Source organism: Cyprinodon tularosa, unplaced genomic scaffold (genome assembly GCF_016077235.1).
Source record: "Cyprinodon tularosa strain WSP-4 unplaced genomic scaffold, ASM1607723v1 ctg354, whole genome shotgun sequence".
NCBI lineage: Eukaryota > Metazoa > Chordata > Actinopteri > Cyprinodontiformes > Cyprinodontidae > Cyprinodon > Cyprinodon tularosa.
Genome location: NW_024039068.1, coordinates 49,405 through 73,309, shown reverse-complemented (window position 1 = coordinate 73,309; position 23,905 = coordinate 49,405). Strand labels below are relative to the sequence as shown.

At 36.3% G+C, this 23,905-nt stretch overlaps 1 protein-coding gene across 2 annotated transcripts; it reads right to left on the bottom strand.

Annotated features, from left to right (window-relative positions):
• Positions 1–9,613: 9,613 nt before the first annotated feature.
• On the bottom strand, positions 9,614–16,281 carry LOC119790068 (serotriflin). Of its 2 annotated transcripts, none has more exons than XM_038295393.1 (9): positions 16,230–16,281; positions 15,885–15,969; positions 14,433–14,436; positions 14,066–14,166; positions 12,618–12,708; positions 12,136–12,278; positions 11,185–11,273; positions 9,938–10,020; positions 9,614–9,863 (listed from the first exon to the last, which is right to left on the bottom strand). In XM_038295393.1, exons 2-9 carry the CDS (start codon positions 15,942–15,944, stop codon positions 9,727–9,729), a joined length of 708 nt encoding a protein of 235 aa, XP_038151321.1. In that variant the 5' UTR covers positions 15,945–15,969; positions 16,230–16,281; the 3' UTR covers positions 9,614–9,726. The 2 variants fall into 2 exon arrangements, with proteins under 2 accessions (XP_038151321.1, XP_038151320.1); XM_038295392.1 differs by having other exon boundaries at positions 16,117–16,268.
• Positions 16,282–23,905: the final 7,624 nt, after the last annotated feature.

Here is a 23,905-nt window from a genome sequence, read left to right as displayed (position 1 = left end):
TACTGATATCCCCACTCATATTAATTAACAAAACCTGAATGATTTTTCAATTGGTATTGGAATTTCGCAGAGCATATGCATAGAGTCAGGCTAATGGGCCATTTGTAATGTTCAGTATTATATTTTTGCAAAGTAGACTTCATCCATAAGGCATGAGAGGTCTGGGCAGTTGACACACAAACAGCAGTCTGCAATATACTTCTGTGATTTAAATAGTGACAGAAGTATTTTAAAATCTATTTTCTGAGATACGGCATACTAGTGAAATTACTTTAGAATGGGGGTGATGTGCTAGATTTTGTTAGTTTTAGTGAGGATGCACCCAGCAGAATTTTGAATAAACATTTGTTTGATATTTAGGCAGACTTGTGTAGACAAAATAGCAGTATAAGTTCTATTACAGATCACACAAGAATGAGTTTTTAAAGACTCTGCTCAGGCATTTTTTTTTAAATCAAGGATGGGGTTCTTTAGGTGATAAAAGGCCTGCTTTGTTACTTTGTTTTAGCAATCAAACATTCCAGGTTCTTTAAGTTCAATACTGATCATTATTACATCAGTCTAACAGATCCGCCATATGTCTATCGATTATTTGGGGCTTATTCTTAACAGTGACAAAAAAAAAATATTTAGTACCAAACCAAATATCAACAATTGCTATAAAAAAGAGGGAGCAGCAATGCAAAGACTTTATATGGTCTCAGGGCATCGCTGCTGAATGCACCAATGAGTTGATGAATGCAAGCACATATCAGCCGATACTGATAGATAAAAAAAAAAAACTACTACCCAAATATATCATCTGGCCAAAGTTTCAGTAGATGGGTAAAATTCCCAAACATTGCACTCAACTAAGATTAACACACTTTATTCATATTTTTAAAGATTAAAAGAAGTAAGAGTAAACCAGAACTAGTGCCTTCAAATTATGGCTAATACCACAAAAATGTTACAAAAAATATTTGTAAAGAAATAGGCTTGCAATCTTTTCCTATTATTATTTTCTTGTTATGTGCATTATTGGGGAAATACCCACACCTCCCATTTCAACCAAATGGTCTGGCTACTGATACACCTTATTTAAAATTTGTTTAAAGTTGCTAAGGTAAAATACAAAATGATACACTTAGAGACAGGAAATAACAGAGCTGAATTTTCCCCTTTCATCCGGCAGAACCACAGAAACAGTACTGCAGCTTTCTCCTGAGGAATGGCCTCAAACCGCAGTTAAAGTTTCACTTCTGTACAGGCTGTAGTCCACTGCTCCAACATCAGGATCAGGCAGGTGTAGCAGTGGAGGGGAATAAATAGACAATCTTACTATAGAATCTCAACTGGCTAGGTAACATTTTGACCATAACATTTTGAACTCAAATTTAGAAATGTCACAAGCATAAATTTAAAATGAGGATCAATTGTGACTGCAGCAGATATGGAAAGCCAATTGTTTAATATATTAAAAAGTGTCATATTAGTAAATGTTCAATGTTTCTTGCAATACATTCATTACATAAATATAAATATATATCTTCCTAAATGAATAATTAAATGATTATTTTATTATGAATAATTATTAAATCCATATTTTTTCTGAATATATTCATGTGTGTTGTGATGTGTTTGTGTAAGGTGCGTATCTTGCATGCTTCCATAGACTACAGGCATGTCTCAAAGACATAAAAAACCTGATAACTTTCTACTTCTGAATGCAGACATAAGAGAAGTTATTGTCTTTGGAATAGAGTCTTTGCAAAATATGCTGATTAGCCATTTCGTTTGGATAGGATTAAATTAATCTCAGATAATAAAGTAAAAAATCTTGGTGGTTGTTTTTATGTGGAAATGTCATTTACAGTAAATTCCATATCAAAGAGCTTTCTAGAATTTCCTAGAAATATCTTATCCAGGGGTGATGCTGAGAAACTAGTCCATGCATTATTTTAAGTTTGGACTATTGTAATTCTTTACTATCAAGAAGTCCACGCCTTCAGCGGATCCAACCTGCTGCAGCCAGAGATCTGATGAAAATTAAAGAGAAATCATATAGTATCTTATCATAGCTTCTGTTCATTGGCTTCCCGTTAAATCCAGATTAGAATTTAAAATCCTCATTCTCATATACTCATCAGTCTCAATCTGGAGGTTTACTAGTGGTTCTTAGAATTTCTAAAAGAAGAAGGCAGGTAGATCTTTTAGTTGTCAGGCTCCTCTTCTATGGAACCAACTACCAACTTTAGTCTGTGAGGCAGACACAATGTCAACTTTTAAGGGAAGGCTTAAAACATTCCTTTTTGATTAAACTTTATACTTTCAGGGGCTCCGGTTATCCTGAGCTAATGTATCTCAATAGATATACTGCTATAGACTTAGACTGCTTGAGGACATGGGGACCCCTTTTCATCATTATATCTCTCTTCTGCCATTCTAAGTATTTGTTAGTTCAATATCTAACTTTATGCTCTCTCAGCTTTTTCTCAACATAATAGCTTTTTTGGTCTGTCCTGTTTGGATGTGAAACCATCCTAAAGAAAAATATCAGCTGTACTGCTGCCATCAACACCTTTGTTTATAGATAAATGGTAAATGTCCTGTACTTATATAGCGCTTCTTCAAGTCAGAAGACTTGACCAAAGCACTTTACACTACATTCAGTCATTCACCCACACACTGGTGGTTGCAAACTACTTAGTCGCCACAGCTGCCCTGGGGCTCACCGACAGAAGTGAGTCTGCTGTACACTGGCGCCACCAGTCCCTCCGACCACCATCAGTAGGCAATGCCGGTGAAATGTCTTGTCCAAGGACACACCATGACACTAAAAGCCAGAGCTGGGGTTTGAACCAACACCCCTCCAGATACAGGGCAAACTCCTTCATCCACCGCCACTGTTGCTCCTTGTTGGAACTTAACCTTTTATTTTTTCAATGTATTTCTTTTTCTGTTACTGTGAATAACTGTATGTGCTCTCTTTAATGCTCTGACATGGGAGATGCCTTGAAGCTCATCTGCCTGGCTGCGTCTTTCCTGGATGGGTCAGCTGTGGAGCTGGTTGACCGCTAACTTTTGTATCTTTGTTTCTTCATGCATGACTGCTTCTGTCTCCTTGAACCCAAGTTGGCCTTTGCAGATAATTGCTCATACTGAGGCTGGTCCTGCTGGAGGTCTCTTCCTGTTGAAAGGGAGTTTTCCTCTCTGTCGCTACAAGCAATCTTGGTTTGTGGGATTATTGTTGAATCTGTCACGATTTTAGATATTTGTTTAATGCACATGCAGAACACTCTCAGGAAACACTGCAGTCTTTTAAAGATGTATTTATTCAGACCATACAGGGGCGGCAGGATCTTTGGAAGGGAAGGTAGTTTAGATTTGGGCAGAACATTAATGGCAAGTTGATTTCTGAAGAAGAGAATGTGAGAGCTCTTGCTTGTAAGATGAGATGAATCCACTAGGGAGGAGTGAGATGGAGTCCGGGTGTTGGGGCAGAACAGGAAGGAGAGTCTTCGGAACACGGTGGAGGGCGTAGCTAATTGTGGTGTAGGAAGATTGCTAGAGAACAATATCCAAAAAGCTTTAGTTTCCTGAACCAGGTAAGAATAGAGAGACCCAGGGAAAACAATGCAAGGAGTCAGGAGGGCTAGAAGTATTACTTAATATTCACATTCTGGCATTGAAGAGCTGGCAGCCAACTCCTTAAGTAGTCCTGAGCTGATAAAAAAACAGGTGCATGCAATCAGCAGAGCAGACTGAACAGCCGTGCTCCCAGATAACCTCTGGAGATTGGATTAGAAAACTGCAAAAATAGGACAGGACTCGCGACCCAGACCCCAACAGAGTCAATGAGTCGATGCAATCAGCTGGTTTTCCTTAGAAGATTTTGAAGCAATCTGACTGTATAATCTGGTCGCATTGTCTCTCAAGTGCCTTGAGATGATGTGGTGTGAATTGGCGCTATATAAACGAACTGAATTGAATTGAAATGTGGAGTTGTATTCTCCACCTCCATCTCTCTCAACCTCTTCCTCTTATAAAGCCACCTCTACTGAAATGCTCTCCTGAAGGCATTGTACACATCAACGATCTCCTCCTGCACGGTTATGTTCTCTAGGCAAACATCTGCACATACATTACAAAGCCATGTGTATACAGCAGATTGAAGACACAATGAGCACTGACGTTTACTCTGGCAGCTTAAGATATGACTCAAAAACACATCCTGGTTTAATTGCTCCATAATGGGTCGATGTCATAAAGGAGCACAGAGACAGGACTAAGCTAAAATCATTAATCTGACCGGGGACCATGCTGGCAAGAGAGCCATGGTGGCAGCTAAACACGCCTGTGGGATTAAACAGGGGGCTTACCTTGCTTGCACACGGTCATGTGCATAAGAAAAAAAGCAGGTTACTTTACAATTATCTAAACAAATGTGCTGTTAATAACTTGATTATCTGCTGGGTTCTTAATAAGATACAAAGCGAAAGCATTGAAACCTCTGTAAATTATTTCCTGTAAACATGTACACTCCTGGTTAGAGTTCAGCACTTTTTAGCATTCTAAGTCTGTGTGAAATTACTGAGGTTAACGTTAAATATTTTCCTCTTATATAAAATTGCAAAAAACTATGTGGATACCCAATACACCCAGGTGAGTTTCAGGACGTTAAAAAGGAAAAAAATAAGGCTGCATAATTTATTACATTATGATTTTAACCTGATATCACTTAAAAATATTTTACATGCTCATCCCCTGTAAAGAAATAACAGTCAACCAAAAACAAAATAATTCCAATGCGAATGTTATTGGGTACTGTTGCGAAACAGTGATAATCACATTTTTTTGGCTTTGCAAATTATAGGCTGAAACAATTCAGTGATATGATAACACTCTCCATAGACAAGCTGTGTGGACATCCTGGACTGTTATAAAAAAAAACTGCAAGCCTGAAATACTCTACATAGCTGCTTAGCTTTCTTTTTAATTTCAAAGAAAATGCTCCTTGAAAAAGACAATTTAGAAAATAATTTACTTTCTTCTTTAAACAAAAAAACTGCTCAATCAGAATTTCCCTCAATTTTTTTAAAGGTTTGGACAACTTTAAGGGAGTCCTAATTAATTCTAGCGACTCCCTTGAACTCAACCTTTAAGAATCCTTCTAAGCACATCACTGATTTGCATCCTACTTTGAAAACAATCCATCAAATTGCATAAATAACACTTGCAAGGTGTCTCTGACACAAGCACACAAGAAAGTTTGTGGTTTAGGAAATGTAATTCATTATCTATGTGTATGCTATTTATGATCACCTATGACCTGAAAGGTCAATCTTTATGTTTGCCTTTCGTTAGAAATTGATATTCTTAATTATTTACGAGTTGGTTTGCCTTTTATGGAGGCAAACATCTTTTGCACTATGGCAGCGCATAGCTGACAAACTAGTAATTGTGGAGATACGATGTAACTGCAGCAAGTTAGACCTAGATTCGATCCTTCACAGACTAATTGAATGTTGTTGAATTTTACTAGAAGATTATTAATATATTACATAAGTATAACTGCCAGTTATATAATTAATAGACAATTATAATCACAGGTAAAAAAGTAAATCCATCCATCTTGTTCCATCAGGGTTGCAGTGGGACATGTGCCTATCTCTGGCAGTCTATGGGCAAGAGGTGAGGCCACCCTGGATAGGTTGCCAGTCAATTGCAGGGTAAAACAGAGACACCTAAACACGTACAGCGATGCACAAACACTCACAGCTAAGGACAATTCAAGAGATGCTAATGAATTCACACATACACAGGGAGAACACGCATGCAGAAAGACCCCGGGCTGGGAATCGAACTCAGAACCTTCTTGTTGCAAGGCAGCTGCAAACTGCACCATCATACAGCCTGGGTTGGCCAATTAACAATTGTTAGTTTAATGATTATAACTGATATCTGCTTATTCACAAAGGTTCTTCTGTCTTTTACTAAAGGTGGGACTCCTGGGCTGGCTGTTAAAGAAAAAGTCCGGTCAGCAAGCAAAAATCAGTGGATCATTATCTATACCCAAAACTAATACATTTGCAGTGACTTAATGAATTTAGCATTAATCAGTAAAAAAAATAAAAGTAATTATTTTCGTTAGGATCACTGAGTCTGGAAGCAGCCATTTTTGCCCAAAGATGGTAAAACCTCACTCCTGACATCTCCCGGCCGTGACGTCACGATGCAGTAAACCTGGGGCCATTCTATCTTGCTATGATACCAGGATAATTTATGTATATACGTAAATACAGTATATAAAGTTTGGCCTTTGTGTGCAAATCTGATGTTGCTCACAGTGGTCCAGCAAGCAGACAGCTTTTGTTCAAGTGCCTATTAACTGCCCTTGTAGTCGGAACATTGCTGCTCCGTATCTTCCACCCCTTTGGTTAGTGCTCTTGTGTTGTGTTGAAAGCGTTTATTCAACCGATCAAGTAGTTTTTCCAGCAGTTTCGCCAACAGGTTTGACGAGGCATCTTCAGGTCTAGCCTCAGGTTCATGGAACACACCTTTGTCTAATTGCTTTGTTTGTTTGCTGCCATTCCTCTTTTTTGGCATAGTAGTTCATATTTATTTTTTTTCTTAGAGAAAGTATCACACACAAAAAATGGTTAGAGTTGACCACTCTGGGCTTTTGTAAGATAAGAGGCAGAATTAGCATTAAATCTGCAACCGAGCAAGACTACTGAGCATTCATCTTAACCACGCCTCTTACCAGCCACAGCAGGACTGCTTGTGAAAATTCTTGACTACATAAACCTTATTGTTGCAACATCATATTATCTATTCAATTTGTTGTGGTGTTCAGAGATAAAGTGAGCGTACACTGAAACTTATTTGTACTGTTCTAACATACACATATCAATTAGCCTATGTCACACTGGTTATGTCCAGCTTCTTAATCTCTACTGCAATTTGTTCATATCACGCTGACTGCAGTACCTATAGAGAGGCTCCCACTGCATATAGGATGGTAGATCCTGATCTGTGCTGATTTGTTTTGTTTTTTTCCCTGCCACAAAGGTTGAAACAAGAGGTGTGTTGCACATGACCTAGACTTGCACAGATCCGATCAGTCTGCGTGTGGTGCATGGCGGTTAGATCTCTGTCTGACTTCCTCCCTTCTATTTCTTATGTCAGCAGCATTGGAGCAACTGGGACCTAAAGAGATCTGAGCGAGATCAGCCATCTGAGCCAGCTGCAACAGTTGATCAAAAGCAACTTCTGATGCTGCACTGCATAGGAAAACACCCACCTGTCAGTAGTGGAATCTAAGGTTTACAAATAAAAATCCCCTACATGCCCTCTATAACCTTTCTAATTCACCTTTATTTTCTTCAAAGTGTGCATAGATAAAACCTGGGCATTCGATCAGTAGCATATTTATTCCAAGTATTCTTTAGATGGAGGCTATTTGTTGTCATGAATTTAACACTCATGGATGTTATATAAATAACATGCAAAACAAATAAAAAATATATGTAATATTAGCCTATGCTTGACTGATTATTGAATACTTTTGAGGCGTAACAGCTGCCAATATTAATAGGCCAGTTGCTGATTGATTGTGGGTAGGCTTATCAGAATTAAAACAATAGATCAGTTATACAGGTTATTATTAAAATATAGAACATAACTAACTGTAGGTGCATAGGACTCCAAAGCAAAATGTTATTTTTTTTATTATGTATTTCATCAAGAAGTTGCACAACACAAATTAGATTGCAGCCATCTTGTTCAGTTTCAGTTGCTTGGTCCAGCTTAACAGCAAACTTTTAATCCCACCTATCAGCACACCCGCACATTCTCTTCCAAATTCCAGCTAAGGTGCTGTTTTTTCTCAAACACACCTAGCGTTCCACATTTAATTGAATCACATTAAAAGACCTATTTAAAAACAGAAAAAAAAAAAAAAACAGCCAGCATAGTTACAAAGCACAGCCCCACTGAATGACCAGCCTGCAGAACAAGCTCTTAAATCAGACTAACCAACCAACTAATATAGGCCAAAATGCAAAATATAATATGTGCTAAATTTTTTGGGTGCAACCATGTTTCTTGCCTTTGTATCTCTGCTTCTTTCTGTATCTCTGCCTCTGTATCTTTGAACCCCAGTTGACCTCGGCACATGGCCGCTCACCCTGAGCCTGGTTCTGCTGGAGGTTTCCTCCTGCTCAAAGGGGTTTTTCCCCTCCACAGTCGCTACAAGTATGCTTAGTGTGAGGGATTGCCTTTGAGTCAATGAGTCGATGCAATCAACTGGTTTTCATTGGTTAGAAAACTTTAAAGCAATTTGACTGTATTATCTGGTTGAACTGTAAAGTGCCTTGAGATGACATGTGTGGTGAATTGGCGCTATATAGATAAACTGAACTAAATTGACAGTACAACAATAAGGTTGTGGGACAGGGTGAGGCAATGAGGTGATTCTCAGGAAGGGTGATGTGATTTTCCTTCAGATCAGACGCAAAATCATGTGTAGTGTGTTTAGGGATTTAATTTTAGTTCATACATTTTATGCAGGAAGAAAAGGGGAAAAGCATTCCAATCCTAAAATGTGGTATTTTGTAGGAATGTTTTTAGATTTACAATGCAAGATTCACAGGCTCTCTTAAAAATTACAGTTGTTTTTTGTTTTTTTTTTAATCGAACAATTATCCTATATCTTGGTATACTTTCTACTAAATTATTTTCTTTATATTTATATATATATATATATATATATATATGTAATAAATTTTTTTTTTATTATTATTTTTTTTCCTGAATCAATTTGCATGCTAATCTTGAAGTGATACAACGTATCAATAAAAATCAATAGTCAACATATCAATAAAGTGACGATAAAAAACATTAATCAACACATAAACCACATTTTAAAGGACATAAAATCGGAATTGATTCTATTTGGCACAATGACTTCCAGTTTAAAAGCCAAAAGGTGCCGTCATTTCATCAACAAGGTCTCATGATTCCCACTGATATCTACCTCTTCTGGAAGTTTTATGTCATTGTGTTTTTAAACATATTGTAGTGTTTTTGAAGATTTGTTAAGATGGTTTGCAATTCAGGGCCATCATAACAATCGGAGTGACATCATCATAACCCTGACCTAAAAAAGAGTAAAATGCTTTGAAAAGATAAAAAAATATATATATACTGAAAACAAAAAAAATGACTGCACCTCCTCTTGAAGATGACATGTATTGATTACAGGTAATTTAACAATGAACAAAACAGTGGGGTTATTAGAAGGCTTATAAAATACAAAGGTAAACCAATTAGTTGGTCCTAAAAATAAAATTTACTACATACTTTTTGTTGCATGCCTATTCTGATGCTGAAATGATGATGAATGTTGAAACAAAAAAGAAGAGTTGTATATTATAGGAAAATATATATAGAGAGAAATATATATGTAATGGAACCCCAAAAAAACCATTCAAAAATCAGTAACTTTTGGGCAATCCCCTTACAGGAGCAATTATGTCTGTCAAACCAAGGCATTTAATTGCTTTAAATAAATTTACCAAAGAAAATGTGAATATAAACAATTAATAACACAAGATAGATACAAAATAGCCACATTTTGGAATACCGCCTTTATTGAACTTTGCAGATGCAAGAATCAGGCATTAGATTCTGATAAAGTACTTATCCTGAATGTTTAAAAATTCAAGTACTTTTGTTCTCAATCTAATGTATTGGAACAATCTCAGTGGTGCATGTGCATGAAGCAGGACACGCCTCATTCACCTCCAGGTCTCTGCAGCCACGGACTGCTTTTAGCTGGGGACAGTTGAGGTACTTGTCAATATGAGGACATGGATTGGCTGGGAAATTGGGATAGGAAAAACAATTAGAGTACTCTTTAAAATAAGGAAAAGTTTTGTGTGATTCTACTTACTACAAAGGTTTTCCACACAGTTGTTTGGGCAGGAAGAACATGGAGTTCCTACATTGTAAGGTGGCCAGTTGTTAAAGTTCCCACTAAAGAAAAAAAGTAAAGGTTTTAAAATGAAGAAAGGTGTTAAAATAAGGTCTGTTGCAACACGGCAAGAAAACCAAGCAATTGCCTGTTGCCCTGAGATGGCTGAGCTGGATATGAAATGTATCATATGACAAACGGTGTGAGGAAGCGCTCATTTATATTCAGTGATTGTCACGGCAGAAAAGTACAATGACACTGTTATAGGATTACGCCTCAAGAGGCGTAACCTTCGCGTGAATTTTTCTTGGGGCCCCTAAATTCCTTGAAAAGGCCTTTGTTTCAATCCATGTTTCATTTGATCATCAATTCCTTCAATTGGAAAACAACAATGATTTTTATTTTTAGAATGAAACAAACAAAGAATGGTTCCTTTATTTAGTTTTTCATTTTTTTGCGGACAAAATTAGGCTATATTTCAATCTTGTTAGTAGCTTAAAAACTTTTACAATAGAACACTAAAACTCTCACTGGTTGTGACAGCCTTGCCATCCAACTTTCACAGAGCTGAGGACAAACCTGTTTGCAGAGCAGCTGGATGCTCTGTGCATTTTCTTTTCTCTCTTTGCTGTGATAAGAGCAACAATGGAAAGAGCTCCACTCTGAAACAGCAGAGCCTCTCTGGTTGATTTTTTGTGCTTCAGTTTTCCAAATGATCATCATATTGGGTAAATTAATAGCTAATTTTATACATCCTTGTGTTTAAATTATACAGAATAATATCCATGATACTTTTCATGTTTCTGAACAGTTATAGACAGAGATTTTCCAGCTAGAAAAATTTATAAGGCCTGCAAACCAATGCTCACCCCTAGATTGATGGAAACCTCCCTAAAACAAGTATTAGACATACCAAAGTCATTGCTGCTCTAGGTACTTAAAACATGATAAAACAAAGGATTTTAACACTTATGTGGATGTAATTTTGTGTACTTTTATATACATTTGTACAAGTTCCAAAAACACGTATTTGGAAACTGTCCTTATGAGGTATTGTGTGGAAAATCATCAAAACTTTAATTAATGAAATTTAGTTAGCAAAAAACTGTAACATCACAAAATGTGAAATTGCACAAATTGCAATATAGAGTGAAGACTTTGTGAAATCACATAAATAAAAACATGTATAATTACTAAATCAAATGGGTGTGAAAGATGTTACATACGCTCGATAATAATGACAGCCGTAGAAGTAGATGTTGTTGGGGCACAGAGTAACTCCACAGCCAACTTGGTAAGAAGTGTACCACACCACCTGTAAAATAAATCAAATATTGTTTTTTTTTGTTTGCTTGTTTTTTGCACTGCTGCATTTAGAAAAAGATCATCTCTAAATGCTTTAATGAACTCCTTCATGGAGTAGGGACAAGTAAGTGTCTGTATTTTTGTTTCATAAAAAAGACCAAAAATAGTCTAATAAAATGTTACAGAAAAAGAATGTAGTTCTTTGTTGGAAACACAACTGGGTCACAAAATCTAAACTGTAAGAGCATATTTATAATACATAAATAACCCCAAGACATGGTTAACAAATAATAGTAGCCAGTGTTAACTGGGAACACTAATATCTTTAGAAATAACAATTGACTGGGGAGCTTTACTTTACTTCTCCATTGATGGATGGATGGAGAACTGAACAGCTTTAAATATGATTGATGAATGAATGCATATGCAGATAATTCTATCTAAATGCCAGCATAAAAGGACAGAACATGCTGAACGGGATGGTAACATGATACCATTTTACTATGATAAATTATGTCCATGCAAAGGGTAGAATTTAATTATATTTTGCTTTTGTGTGTGAATGCACTCCAACCCAACTAGAATAGTTACTGTTTTTCTAATTCGGTTTATAAACTCTTTCATTAGGGCAACAAATACATTAAGTTGATATATGAAGATTAGCTGCTTCCTTCCCGTTGTAGATCGAGAAACCATATATTAAAATATTTCTAAACAAATTACTGCTCTATCAAGATGACCCTGAATATCTAGTGTCAACATCATCTTGGGAATCTATATACATGACCGAAATATATAATTCCATTGTTTTCCTTTAAATGTATATATAAAGAAAACATGTTCTGCATTTATGCTTAATAAATTGTGGCTACCTGTGTGTAATGACCAATGGGTAGCCCATTGGTGGATCCAGTGGGATACTGATAGTGTGACTTTTCATTGTACCAGGCAGTAATGACAGTAGTCCATGAGAATTGGGAAGATGCATAGAAGAGATTCTCGCCTAATTCATATCCTGCATAATGGAGGCAAACACATTGAAACACACGATGAATGAGTATATTTCAATTCAATCTTCAACTAGTATACACTACTTACATGAAAACAGGCTTAATTAAAAAGGCCACTAATGTAATTATCATTAATATTTCACTAGATGCTATTTAATATCAAAAAAGACATTAGGAAAGACAATAAATTAACATTATGGGTTGTGATCTTTTATCTCAAGGGAAGTCATTTTAAAAAGCTTTTAGACTATTGGAGGAAATATATACAGCCCAGAATGATGGAGCAGTGAAGGCACAGAAAGACAAATAGACAGACAGAAAGAAAGAAAGCACATCAAAGGTACCGTTAAACATTCGGGTGCTGGGTGGTCCATGAGTGAGATTACACTGTTCAACCCATGCCTGAGCGGTGACTGCTAACTCTGAATTGTAGGTCTGACCAAAAAAAAGAAGATAATCAAATATTTGTTTTAGAAAATATTACAATATTTAGAAAAAATATGGTTTTTTATGACTTACAACATTTTCATCTCAAACAAATGAACAGAAAATGTTTATTTCAAAGGGAATATGCTTAGTGCAAAATTTTTTATACTTCCTGTGTTGAACTGGAAATGATTCCACTCTGGTTACATGTTGAGTTTCTGTTTAGGAGTTTCCCATGAGAGGGTTAGCTTTTTTTACATTGATGTGTACCACAGCAGTGTGTGATTAAGCTGCTACATTGCTGGCCACTTGCTTCGTCACACACAGTTGTGGGATGGCATATAATTGATCCCATATTTATTGTTAGCAGGTTATGTTGGCCCCAAAACAGACTATTCACACACTTGACTCTTTTGTTTTGTTTTAAGTTTCCTTTGGTTGTCTGTTGTCTTTTTTTTTTTTTTTTTTTTTTTTTTTGCTTGTTGCTCTCTGTTTTGTGTTGTTCTCTAATTTCCTAAAGGGATGGAAGCAGACTTGTGTAGAGTTACTGTTTTTGTTTTGTTTACTATTTTTGCTGTTTTGGTTTCTTTTCTCTCTGTCTCCCTTAGTTCCTATCCCCTCTTTCTCTCCCTTGCTGTGTCCGTTGTATACTTACTCCTTAAATAATTTTCAATAAAGTTTAATATACAAGTATCAAGTGGAACCTTATGCCAACAACCATGATGATCTGTTTTTGCAAACAAAGCCAAGTCATTAGACATTGGCTATTGGCTAAAGAGGCATTGGCTATTGGCTAAAGAGCACTGATATCTATTCCCAGAGCTATATTGGCAAAACAGGACCAAAAATTCCGGCAGATCTTTACATTGTTCCCCTTCCAAATTCTGGAGGAAGGAAATAAGTTTTTTCTTGATGTATAACGTTAAGCATTGATTCAATCAATTTATTTATTTAACAGAGTCTGCAAAGACCTAGGGCTTGTATTCATTGAGAAAAAAAATCTACAGCTATGACTGCTAACAGTTAGGCATTATGATAGTTTATTTTGTTTTACTTGTTCTAGTGCATGGAAAATTGGTCTTGAGTCCTATGTTAAATCTGGGTTAAAAAGGGTTTTCCTAACTAAGACAAGAAGCAGCCAAGAGAACTGCTGAAATAAATGAAAAAAAAAAAAAAATCAGCAAGTAAATAGCAACTATTATTAGTAAAAAAACATATGTAATGTTACATATGATTATGTGCAATGAAAAAATTAGCTTAACATAATTGATTCATCTACTATGTTGATTTAAGGTTAACTTTGTTGAATTTGCTTATTTAGTTCCAGAAAATAAAATCTTAAAATCAAAGTTGAAAAAGGACCAACCATCATCAGCATGTTACTGGCAGGTGGATCAACTGTTCTCCTGAAGGCATTGTGGACATCAACAATCTCCTCCTGCACGGTTATTTTCTCTGGGCAAACATCTGCACACACATTACAAAGCGATGTATAAACAGCAGATTGAAGACACAATGAGCACTGACGTTTACTCTGGCAGCTTAAGATATGACTCACAAACACATCCTGGTTTAATTGCTCTGAAATGGCTCGATGTAACAAAGGAGCACAGAGACAGGACTAAGCTAAAATCACTAATCTGACTGGGAGCCGTGCTGGCAACGTTTCAGCCAACACCAAAAATAAAACAGTGCAGCTAAACACGCCTGCTGGATTAAACGGGGCCACTTACCTTGCTGTGAACACATGATGATGTGAAGCCGTGTGCATGAGGGATAAGAAAAACACCTGGTTAGTTTATAATTATTGAAACAAAGCTGTGTATATTAACAACTTGATTATCTGCTGGGTTTTTATTAAGGTACAAATCCACAGCGGGACTCCTCTCTATATCCGTTTCTGTAAACATTTAAACTTCTGGTGGCAGTTATGCACTATTTGTCTTCCTAAATCTGTGTTAAAAGACTTAAGTCAACATTAAGTATTTTTAAAGTTTATTTTTTATTGAATATACTGTAAAGATATAAATTCAGATTAAAAAACAACTGACAAGGCAGCATAATGTATTACCCTTTGTTTGAAACCTGATCTCACTTTACAAAAATATTTATGTTAATCTATTTATGAAATGACAATAAACCAGGAAAGCTGCTCAAATTCTCAGTCATTCTTGAAAAAAGCGAGAGTGAACAGTAATTTGATTATAAGGATTACCTCACCTTTCTAAGCTTCAGTTATCAAGAGATTTCTAAAGTTCTATTTGAGTCAATGTCACTTTGAGTACAAAAACAAAAACAAAAGAACTCTCGGTTTTTCTGATGTTGATCTACCTTCTTTTGAAAAAAAAAAGGCCTTGAGGAATATTATATATTTTTTGCTGAGTAAACAGTTTAAGGTTACCCTTTTATGTTTTGTTATTATTTATCTATTTTGAAATGTTTATTAAAACCCTCCCTGAAGGGTGTCAACACATATTTTGCACATCTCGAGTCAAAAAAAGGCGTTGACAAAATGAAAGATGCCAATTCTGATTTGTTAATGCAGGGAAAGACTCAAAACCATGTGGTCTGGTAAAAATGAAGATTTTAATTTCTGTACTAGGGATGGACCTAAATCAGGTTTTTCATGCTTTACAACCCTCAAATTTGGTGGGATTAAAGCAATTATAAAGAGAAGGTGTTTTACAAGAGAGTGTTTTACATCTCCCTAGAAATTTAATAGACTGATTTCCAGTTCCTGGATCCAATAGCTGGAAAAGTTTGTTTGACAAACTGGAACATTTATGTGTGGTAATAGAGAAAAACTGCAAGATAACAGTGAGAATCCACAAAACTGTGGATCTAATTTTTTTTCACTTAACTGGATGACATTAAAATTATATTTTACATAAGACTGAAATATGCAAAAAAGAAAACACTATAAACTTTTGGACATTTGAAACAAGCATTTAAATTTTGATTTATATCCTTATTGAATATATTCAAACCTATTTGAGTTGAATGGAGTAACATTTAACTACCCAAGATGTGAATAAGCAAAACACAAAGGCTCTAAAGCTCAGTAAAATTTAAAGTATAGTTCAGCTAGTGCAGGGTTAGAATATGACTGTTAAAGTTTAAGAAATCACTTTTTTTCCTTTTTTGTATTATAGGCTCAAATAATTCATTGATAGAGTAACACTCACCAAAACACAAGCAGTGTGCACATCCTGGAGTGTTAAGATACAAATCAGGATGACAAACATTTTCCCAACAATGAAGAGAATACCTCTGCAAAAGAAGTACAATGCTGTAAAACTTTGCACAGCTTCTTAGCTTTAAGTAGATGCCTAAGAGTTTTCATAGGAATGCATTGTCTTATTATTTATTTGTTTTTAATATACCACAATAAATATTGCAATAACATACGGTACGTACATTTTTAAGTTAAAGTGAAACTTGCAGATGTGCCTTCTTGACTTTTGGTTGTTCCTCTTAGATAAATCTATATGTTGCATCAGTTACTTAGTGAAACCTCTAAAATGACATACCTGCTCTCAGGTCTTCTTCTTCCGGAGAAGGGAGTTGAGTTTAGCTTTTTTAACTCTGTCCCCTTATATAGGTCCAGCTCATGTGTTCAGCATTGTCAAATAAAACAACACACCCCCTTCAGGTGATAATGATGCAGTAAAATACTTGCATTATACAACCAACACTGAATACAAAAAACAAATCCATGAAGCTGCAATAAAGACACTTTTTCTTCTGCAGGATGCAACTGACAGGGAGCACACAGGGAATTGTTAAGCCCTCGAGTTTAGTGAATCCCTGCTATATTAACTTGTATTTACATGGCAAAGAATGGAAACGCTGCTGAACTCAATGTAAATAAAGGGAAAGGAGAACTGGCTGAGCACATCATTAAACAAAATGTCATGTATGCAGATGGATACAGCTTTTGTAGGCTGAGGACACACCCTATTAAGAAAAAGGTGATTCTGAGGAACAGCATAGCAACAAGAACACAGATTTGGACATTTTGCCATGTGCTTTATAAATAAGAAGGGAGTCAGCCTTCCCAATACTGATCCTTCGCACTGAAAAGTGAGAGAAAAGAAAAAAAACTAAAATTAGCTTGATGCCAAAAAAGAAGTTATTGACAAACATGTCCATATCTATTAAAAAGCACAATCAGTATAAACTTAAAATTTTGTTTTGAAGATTTTAATAAACGTGTTTGAATTTTTTTGGCACCATTTGTTTTAGACCAACTGGAGCACAACTAAATGAAAGACATTGCTGATGTGCAACTCACAGAACACAATTCAGGTACATGTACTCGAGAATTTGAAGAGGAGTACCTTTTATTGTAATTCTGAAAGATAAAAAATAAGACCACAATTACAAAACAACAAAGTTGCAAAGCACAAATAGTTTTGCAACAAAATTTCTGGAACCTTAGAGCAAAACTGAGAATGTAAGAGATTTTGATGTGCAACTTACAGAACACAATTTTAACAGGTGTAAAAGAAAACTGTACTTGTGAATTGTTTTTATTCTACAATTACAAACTTATAATGTAACTTTAAGTTCAAATTCACACTTACAATGCACAAAATGTTTTGATTCAAAATCACTAGCCGAGCCACCAGAATCTGACAATAGATTAGACAAAGAAGAAGAAAGAAAAAAGGGTTGATGCAAACACAAATTTTTTATTTATTTATTTTTTTAAAAGGAGAAGAAAAAAGGGTTGATGAAAATACAGGAAAAAAAAAACATTTTATTTTAAACCTAAGCCAACACACTGGACTTGGGAATTGTCTTCCTTACCAACTCAAATATTGGGAAAATACTCTTAATTCACAAAACTTTTCAAGATTTCAATTGTTGTAGTGGAGGTTCAAGAGTCATCAAGATACCTGCTGAATAAAGTGCCTGTCAACATAAATGTAGAGTGCTGGTGAAGATTCTCAGTCATCCAGGTCATAGTCATTAAAAAAAAAGTAAAAAAAAAAAACAATCCCCTGGCCTTTTTTTTTTCAAATTTTGAAGATGTTTTGCTTCCCATCCAGGCTTCCTGGATGGGAAGCAAAATGTCTTCCCAAACGTCTTCCCATGCAGGAATGTCTACGAGCCGAGCTGAGACTGTCTAGGAGCCGATTTACCAGAACCTCAAGCACTGCTCATGTACAAACAAGTTATTTTCTCCCATATTGAGGAGTCCAACCAGTGTCATCTCTCGGTGTCCGAAATGTGGTTTTTGGACACACAGAGTGCATCAGAGAGGCACACATACATCATGAGCTGTGATCTTTAAACCCTGTAGTTTCGTCATACAGTTTGAGCTGTAGCTGAGTACAATAATTAAAAATATCATACCGTGTATGCCCGCCTTTTGCCTGTGATCAGTCTGCAGATTCTGGTTCTTGGCATATGGTAATCCATGATGGTGTCTCTTAAATGTAGCTTGCCAAAGGTCAGAGACGTAGGACGTTTCTCAATTCACAAGAACGCGAGTATGTTCTTAACAAAGACACAGGAAAGTATGTACTTGAGGAGAACAGGAGAATAAATATGGGCCATTTAGAACAACTCGTGACTTCACTACATTCAAAGCTAGTCTGGAGCTGCATTTCACCTGCTGTTATTAATCGTCTCTTGATAATAATAAATTCTTACTTTTTTCAATTAGTGCGGGAATAATACTTAACACAGTCAGATAAAAACAAATCAAATGAACGATTGGCCAAATAAAGAAAAAAAAAAAACGCCATCAGAGCCAGTGGGACTTCACACAGGGCTGTGCCAAGAGAAGGCTGCTGCAGACGGGTTAACATTAGCCCAGGCTGCATTTAGACTTGGAGGTCTACTGGTCTCAACATCAGAACTTGCCTTAAAATTATGCACTAAATCAGTAAATAGGCCTATAGTGAAGCTTAAAAGCATAAAGTTCTCGCCTCAAATTATCTTAAAACATAGTTTTGTAGAGCAGAAACAGGAAAGTGAGCTTTTATTTTTTTTTCTTACCAAAACTTTATTCAAGAGAACTTTGACTTTTACTCTGAGCTCTGTGAGTGCAGCTGCTGTGGTGCATGCTGGGACAGTAGTCTATCTCGAGAACGGACAAGTTACTCTGATGCAAACTTGGTAAAGAGGGAGGGGAGAGAAAAACATCCAGGGACTTTGTCTCAGTCTTCTGTTCTTGTGAATTGAAACAGTGCTGGGTCTGAGGCTGATGACGTTTCACGTACACATGAGAATGCACAAGTACACATCTTGAGAAACAGTCAGAATTTCTTTGAGCTGATTGTTTTCTCCTCAAGCGCCGTGGAACATAGGATCACATGCCCCTGTTCGAGTGTCTTGTTTGTTTGGGAAAGAGAGGGTTTGCAGAGTCCAACAGGAGAGCAAACTTGCATCCTCTTAGCCTAATGATCAAGGTAAATACCAGCATGCTTTGCAGTACAGCTTTAACTGTAAGTCTTTTATAGTGTGGGTTTAATGAAATTATAAGTTCCAAATTAAAGTTTTTTTTAGAGCTTGATATGGAAATAATATGAGATCAGAGATGACCTGGTGAGACCTACATGCAATAGTGTTAGCTGTAGCATAATGTTAACATTTATTAAATTAGTTAATGATAAGATGCCATATTTGGATAAAAGATTAAAATAAGAAAATTGAATAGTTTTGTAGTCTACGGCCTTTTACGCCTTATTGTAAAGGCGTTCCAGTGGTTTTAAGTGTTTTTAGACTAGTTTGTGACCAGACAGTGGCACCAAAAGGGACATGAGACCAGATAATTGAATTCAATATTTTGGAGAAATTTAATTATGATCCTAAAACAATTCATATGTGAATGAACAGTCTTACAAAATTTTTTAATATGGCTTTTAAAGTTCCCTAAGTATTTATCTTCAATCACCCACCTGTTCAGTACAAACTCCATATATGTGGACCTCAAAAGGAGGATTTGATGCATTTTGTTTTCTTTAAATAGCAGGAGTCTTGAAGCAAGGAGGAGCTACTTTTCAAACTCTGGTTCCGTTTTCAAAGTAGGTCCATGTAAAAAACATAATAGGAGAACACACAGGGGATGTTAGATCGCAGTGAAGAGAAATATTTTAACAGTTGAAGAATATGACAACAATACCAAAAGATCATCTGTAGATAAAAAAGCGTCGGTTTATGGATGAGTAGGCCTTTAATCACTTGGTGATTAAAGGCTGTAGATGTAAGATGTAAGTACTGTAGATGTCAAAAGGTTCCCTTCACAGTCTAAAATCAGGGCTAAAAAAAAAATCGACTCAAACATACAGGTGCTGGTCGTAAAATTAGAATATCATGAAAAAGTAGATTGATTTCAGTAATTCCATTTAAAAAGTGAAACTTGTATATTATATTCATACATTACATACAAACTCATATATTTCAGATGTTTATTTTGTTTAATTTTGATGATTACAAATGACAACAAATGAAAATCTCAAATTCATCATATCAGAAAATTAGAATATTACTGAAGACCAATAAAAACAAAGGATTTATAGAAATGTTGGCCAACTGAAAAGTATGAACATGAAAAGTATGAGCATGTACAGCACTCAGTATTTAGTTGGGCCTCCTTTGGCCTGTATTACTGCAGCAATGCGGCGTGGCATGGAGTCGATCAGTCTGTGGCACTGCTCAGGTGTTATGATAGCCCAGGTTGCTCTAATAGTGGCTTTTAGCTCTTCTGAATTGTTGGGTCTGGTGTATTGCATCTTCTTCTTCACAATACCCCATAGATTTTCTATGGGGTTAAGGTCAGGAGAGTTTGCTGGCCAATTAAGAATTAAGAACAGGGATACCATGGTCCTTCAACCAGGTACTGGTAGCTTTGGCACTGTGTGCAGGTGCCAAGTCCTGTTGGAAAATGAAATCTGCATCTCCAAAAAGTTGGTCAGCTGCAGGAAGCATGAAGTGCTCTAAAACTTCCTGGTATGTGGCTGCGTTGACCCTGGACCTCAGAAAACACAATGGACCAACACCAGCAGATGACATGGCACCCCAAACCATCACTGACTGTGGAAACTTTACACTGGACTTCAAGCAACGTGGATGAAGTGCCTCTCTTCTTTTCCTCCAGACTCTGGGACCTTGATTTCCAAAGGAAATGCAAAATTTACTTTCATCAGAGAACATGACTTTGGACCACTCACCAGCAGTCCAGTCCTGTTTCTCTTTAGACGCTTCTGACGCTGTCTGTGGTTCAAGAGTGGCTTGACACAAGGAATGCGACAGCAGAAACCCATGTCTTTCATACGTCTGTGTGTGGTGGTTCTTGAAGCACTCACTCCAGCTGCAGTCCACTCTTTGTGAATCTCCCCCACATTTTTGAAGGGGTTTTGTTTCACAATCCTCTCCAGGGTGCGGTTATCTCTCTTGCTTGTACACTTTTTTCGACCACATCTTTTCCTTCCCTTCGCCTCTCTATTAATGTGCTTGGACACTGAGCTCTGTGAACAGCCAGCCTCTTTAGCGATGACCTTTTGTGTCTTGCCCTCCTTGTGCAAGGTGTCGATGGTCGTCTTTTGGACAACTGTCAAGTCAGCAGTCTTCCCCATGATTGTGTAGCCTATAGAACTAGACTGAAAGACCATTTAAAGGCTTTTGCAGGTGGTTTGAGTTAATTAGCTGATTAGAGTGTGGCACCAGGGGCCATCAATTTTGAACCTTTTCACAATATTCTAATTTTCTGATATGATGAATTTGAGATTTTCATTTGTTGTCATTTGTAATCATCAAAATTAAACAAAATAAACATCTGAAATATATGAGTTTGTATGTAATGTATGAATATAATATACAAGTTTCACTTTTTAAATGGAATTACTGAAATCAATCTACTTTTTCATGATATTCTAATTTTATGACCAGCACCTGTATTTCATATAATTTAACCTACTACTGTAGGTCTTAACTTCAACTTTGTATTAACTGTAATCCCTGTTAGTAGGACATTTCTCAGGATCCACGGTTCTTTTCTCACATTGGAAAGCAATAAGTACTTAAGAGCTCATAATTCTTAATTAGCTTACAATATATATTTTTTGACTTAGCAAAGTCTTTCATAGTTTGTAGATTCTAAGAGATTGTAGATTCTTAGAGATTAATTCAAATCTAGGTGAAGTTGACATGTTTCCCTTGTTTTCCCATGCTGCACTAGTTTCCTTTCACAGAAAATACATTTAAAATAGAGCAACATGTAATGTTCCACTCTAATATCCCTTAAGAATAAGTAAAGTATCACTTACCTTAATGATGTTTCATTTACTTTACTAGTTATTCTAGGTTTCAGTGTTTTCTGTGTGGTTAGCTTTGTTACAGTCTATACAGTCTTCAGTCAGTTTATCTTCTGTCAGTGATAATGAATGTTAAGTGCAATGATGCGTGTCATGTGTGCTGTTCTTTATTTATGTACCCGTGGCTTTGCATACAATCAAATTATTCTTTCCCTACAAAAGCAAAGTCCAAGACTACAGGGGAAATTAGATTTTTATTTTAATCATTAAATACTTCAGGGCAATCATCTTTGGACATGCTAAGGGAAAAAACACCATTTCCAATATAACTTCTCTAATAAAACCAATGTATTTGCTTGACAGGAAAAAAAAAAAAAACACAAGATGTTCCTTTTCGACCACTAGAGGGCACTATCTCATCTCCTGTGAAAGTGGAGATACTCAGATCTGGCAGCAGAACAGAACAGTCTGATACTTTAAATAAAAATAACCAACCTTCTGATTAAAAATCTTAGAAATATCTCTCCATAATTAGACACCATAGTCAGTGAGATGTGTTATTTCTCTTTTTCTCTAATCCAATCATCTATATGTTTCATAAGCTTGAAGGATGCTTTCATTAAACACAGTCTGCATGAACGCTGTGGTTGGCTGCTCATCTTCAAAATTGGTTTAACCTCATCTCCCAGATTTCCATTCACCAGTAGATAAAGAAGCTATCGTGCAGCATTACCTCTGTGGCCCATTCAAGGCTATAAGGTCAAATATTGGTGCAGTTACAGCCTGTTAACACCACCTTATACAAAACAAAAAAGAAACTAGAGTAGGAACTGGCAACGACATTAACCGCTTTTTGTTGACCTTTTTTCTTTATCCCCACTATATAATCTTAATGAGTACACAGTGAGTTCATAAGTGGATTTTGAGTATTAGTGCCAAAAGCGCTCTCCATTTTGACATCTGCTTGATTTTCCTCCCATTTATAGGATGAGAAACACACATTAACTGCTTCTTTCCAGCTTCAGGTCTCTCAGTGGTTTATGATTTGCCAGAGTGGCCCTTTGAACCTTTCATCCTTCATGGTGGGGTAGAAATGCCCTTCCAAAATTGGCCTCACTTTGTCCTAACTGAACAGAAATGTGTTGGCAGTTTCTCCTTGCAGGGCAGGTGATTAAAGCCTAATGGGGGCTCCTGATGTGATAGCAAACAGAGGCAGAAAATGTCTTTCCTTTAAAGAGACATATTATTAACTTTGAAGCCTGTAGAAAGGTTCTCACAGCAACATCTGAGCATGACACTGAGGGCTTGGACCAGAATCTCTATTAGGGCTTGAAATGACTCAAGAGGAGCCATGAGTCACAACCCCATGAGAGGGGAATGTTAGGTCTGATCATGTTAAGCGTCAACCAATAATAAAGGCAACTCATCCATTCGTTTGGGTTTTCTTAGTATATTTGGACTGTCTCCATGAATTACATGAAAATTAAATAAAAAATAAGTTATTTTGTTTTTTGACAGCTTATGAGTACGGTGGGAGTGGCCTTACTTTCTTAAGTACGGTAGCAGATTTGCTTCTCAAAAGAAGGAAATGGTGATATTTTAACTGCAGCAAAGAAGGATGGGAAGGGTCATGGGGAATATAAGCTTTTCAATTAGTTATTTTTAAATATGTAATGTACCAATACAACAGCAAGTAGGACACATTTAGTTATAAAAAACAGAAGTCCCATTTTTATTAGCTTCAGGCTCAAAAATAAATACATATGATTCTGCTTTCAAGAGTTAGCCTCGGTGAACCATTTTTTATTCAGCATTTTATGCAAGGGTTTTTATCTGTATGCTACTCTCTAAACTTCAGTATTTATCAATAACCTTCTTAGCATCCTTGAAAATACTTTACCTGTGCTTTTAAAATTACTTTCTAATTTCTTTTCATTCTT

Coding starts and splice junctions, on each gene's coding strand:
- LOC119790068 (XM_038295392.1), bottom strand. CDS start 16,196: ATGCAACATATAGATTTATCTAAGAGGAACAACCAAAAGTCAAGAAGG. Junction 11,274..12,135: donor CCATTGGTCATTACACACAG/GTAGCCACAATT, acceptor TTTATTTTACAG/GTGGTGTGGTACACTTCTTA. Junction 9,864..9,937: donor CTGTGTGGAAAACCTTTGTA/GTAAGTAGAATC, acceptor CCAATTTCCCAG/CCAATCCATGTCCTCATATT.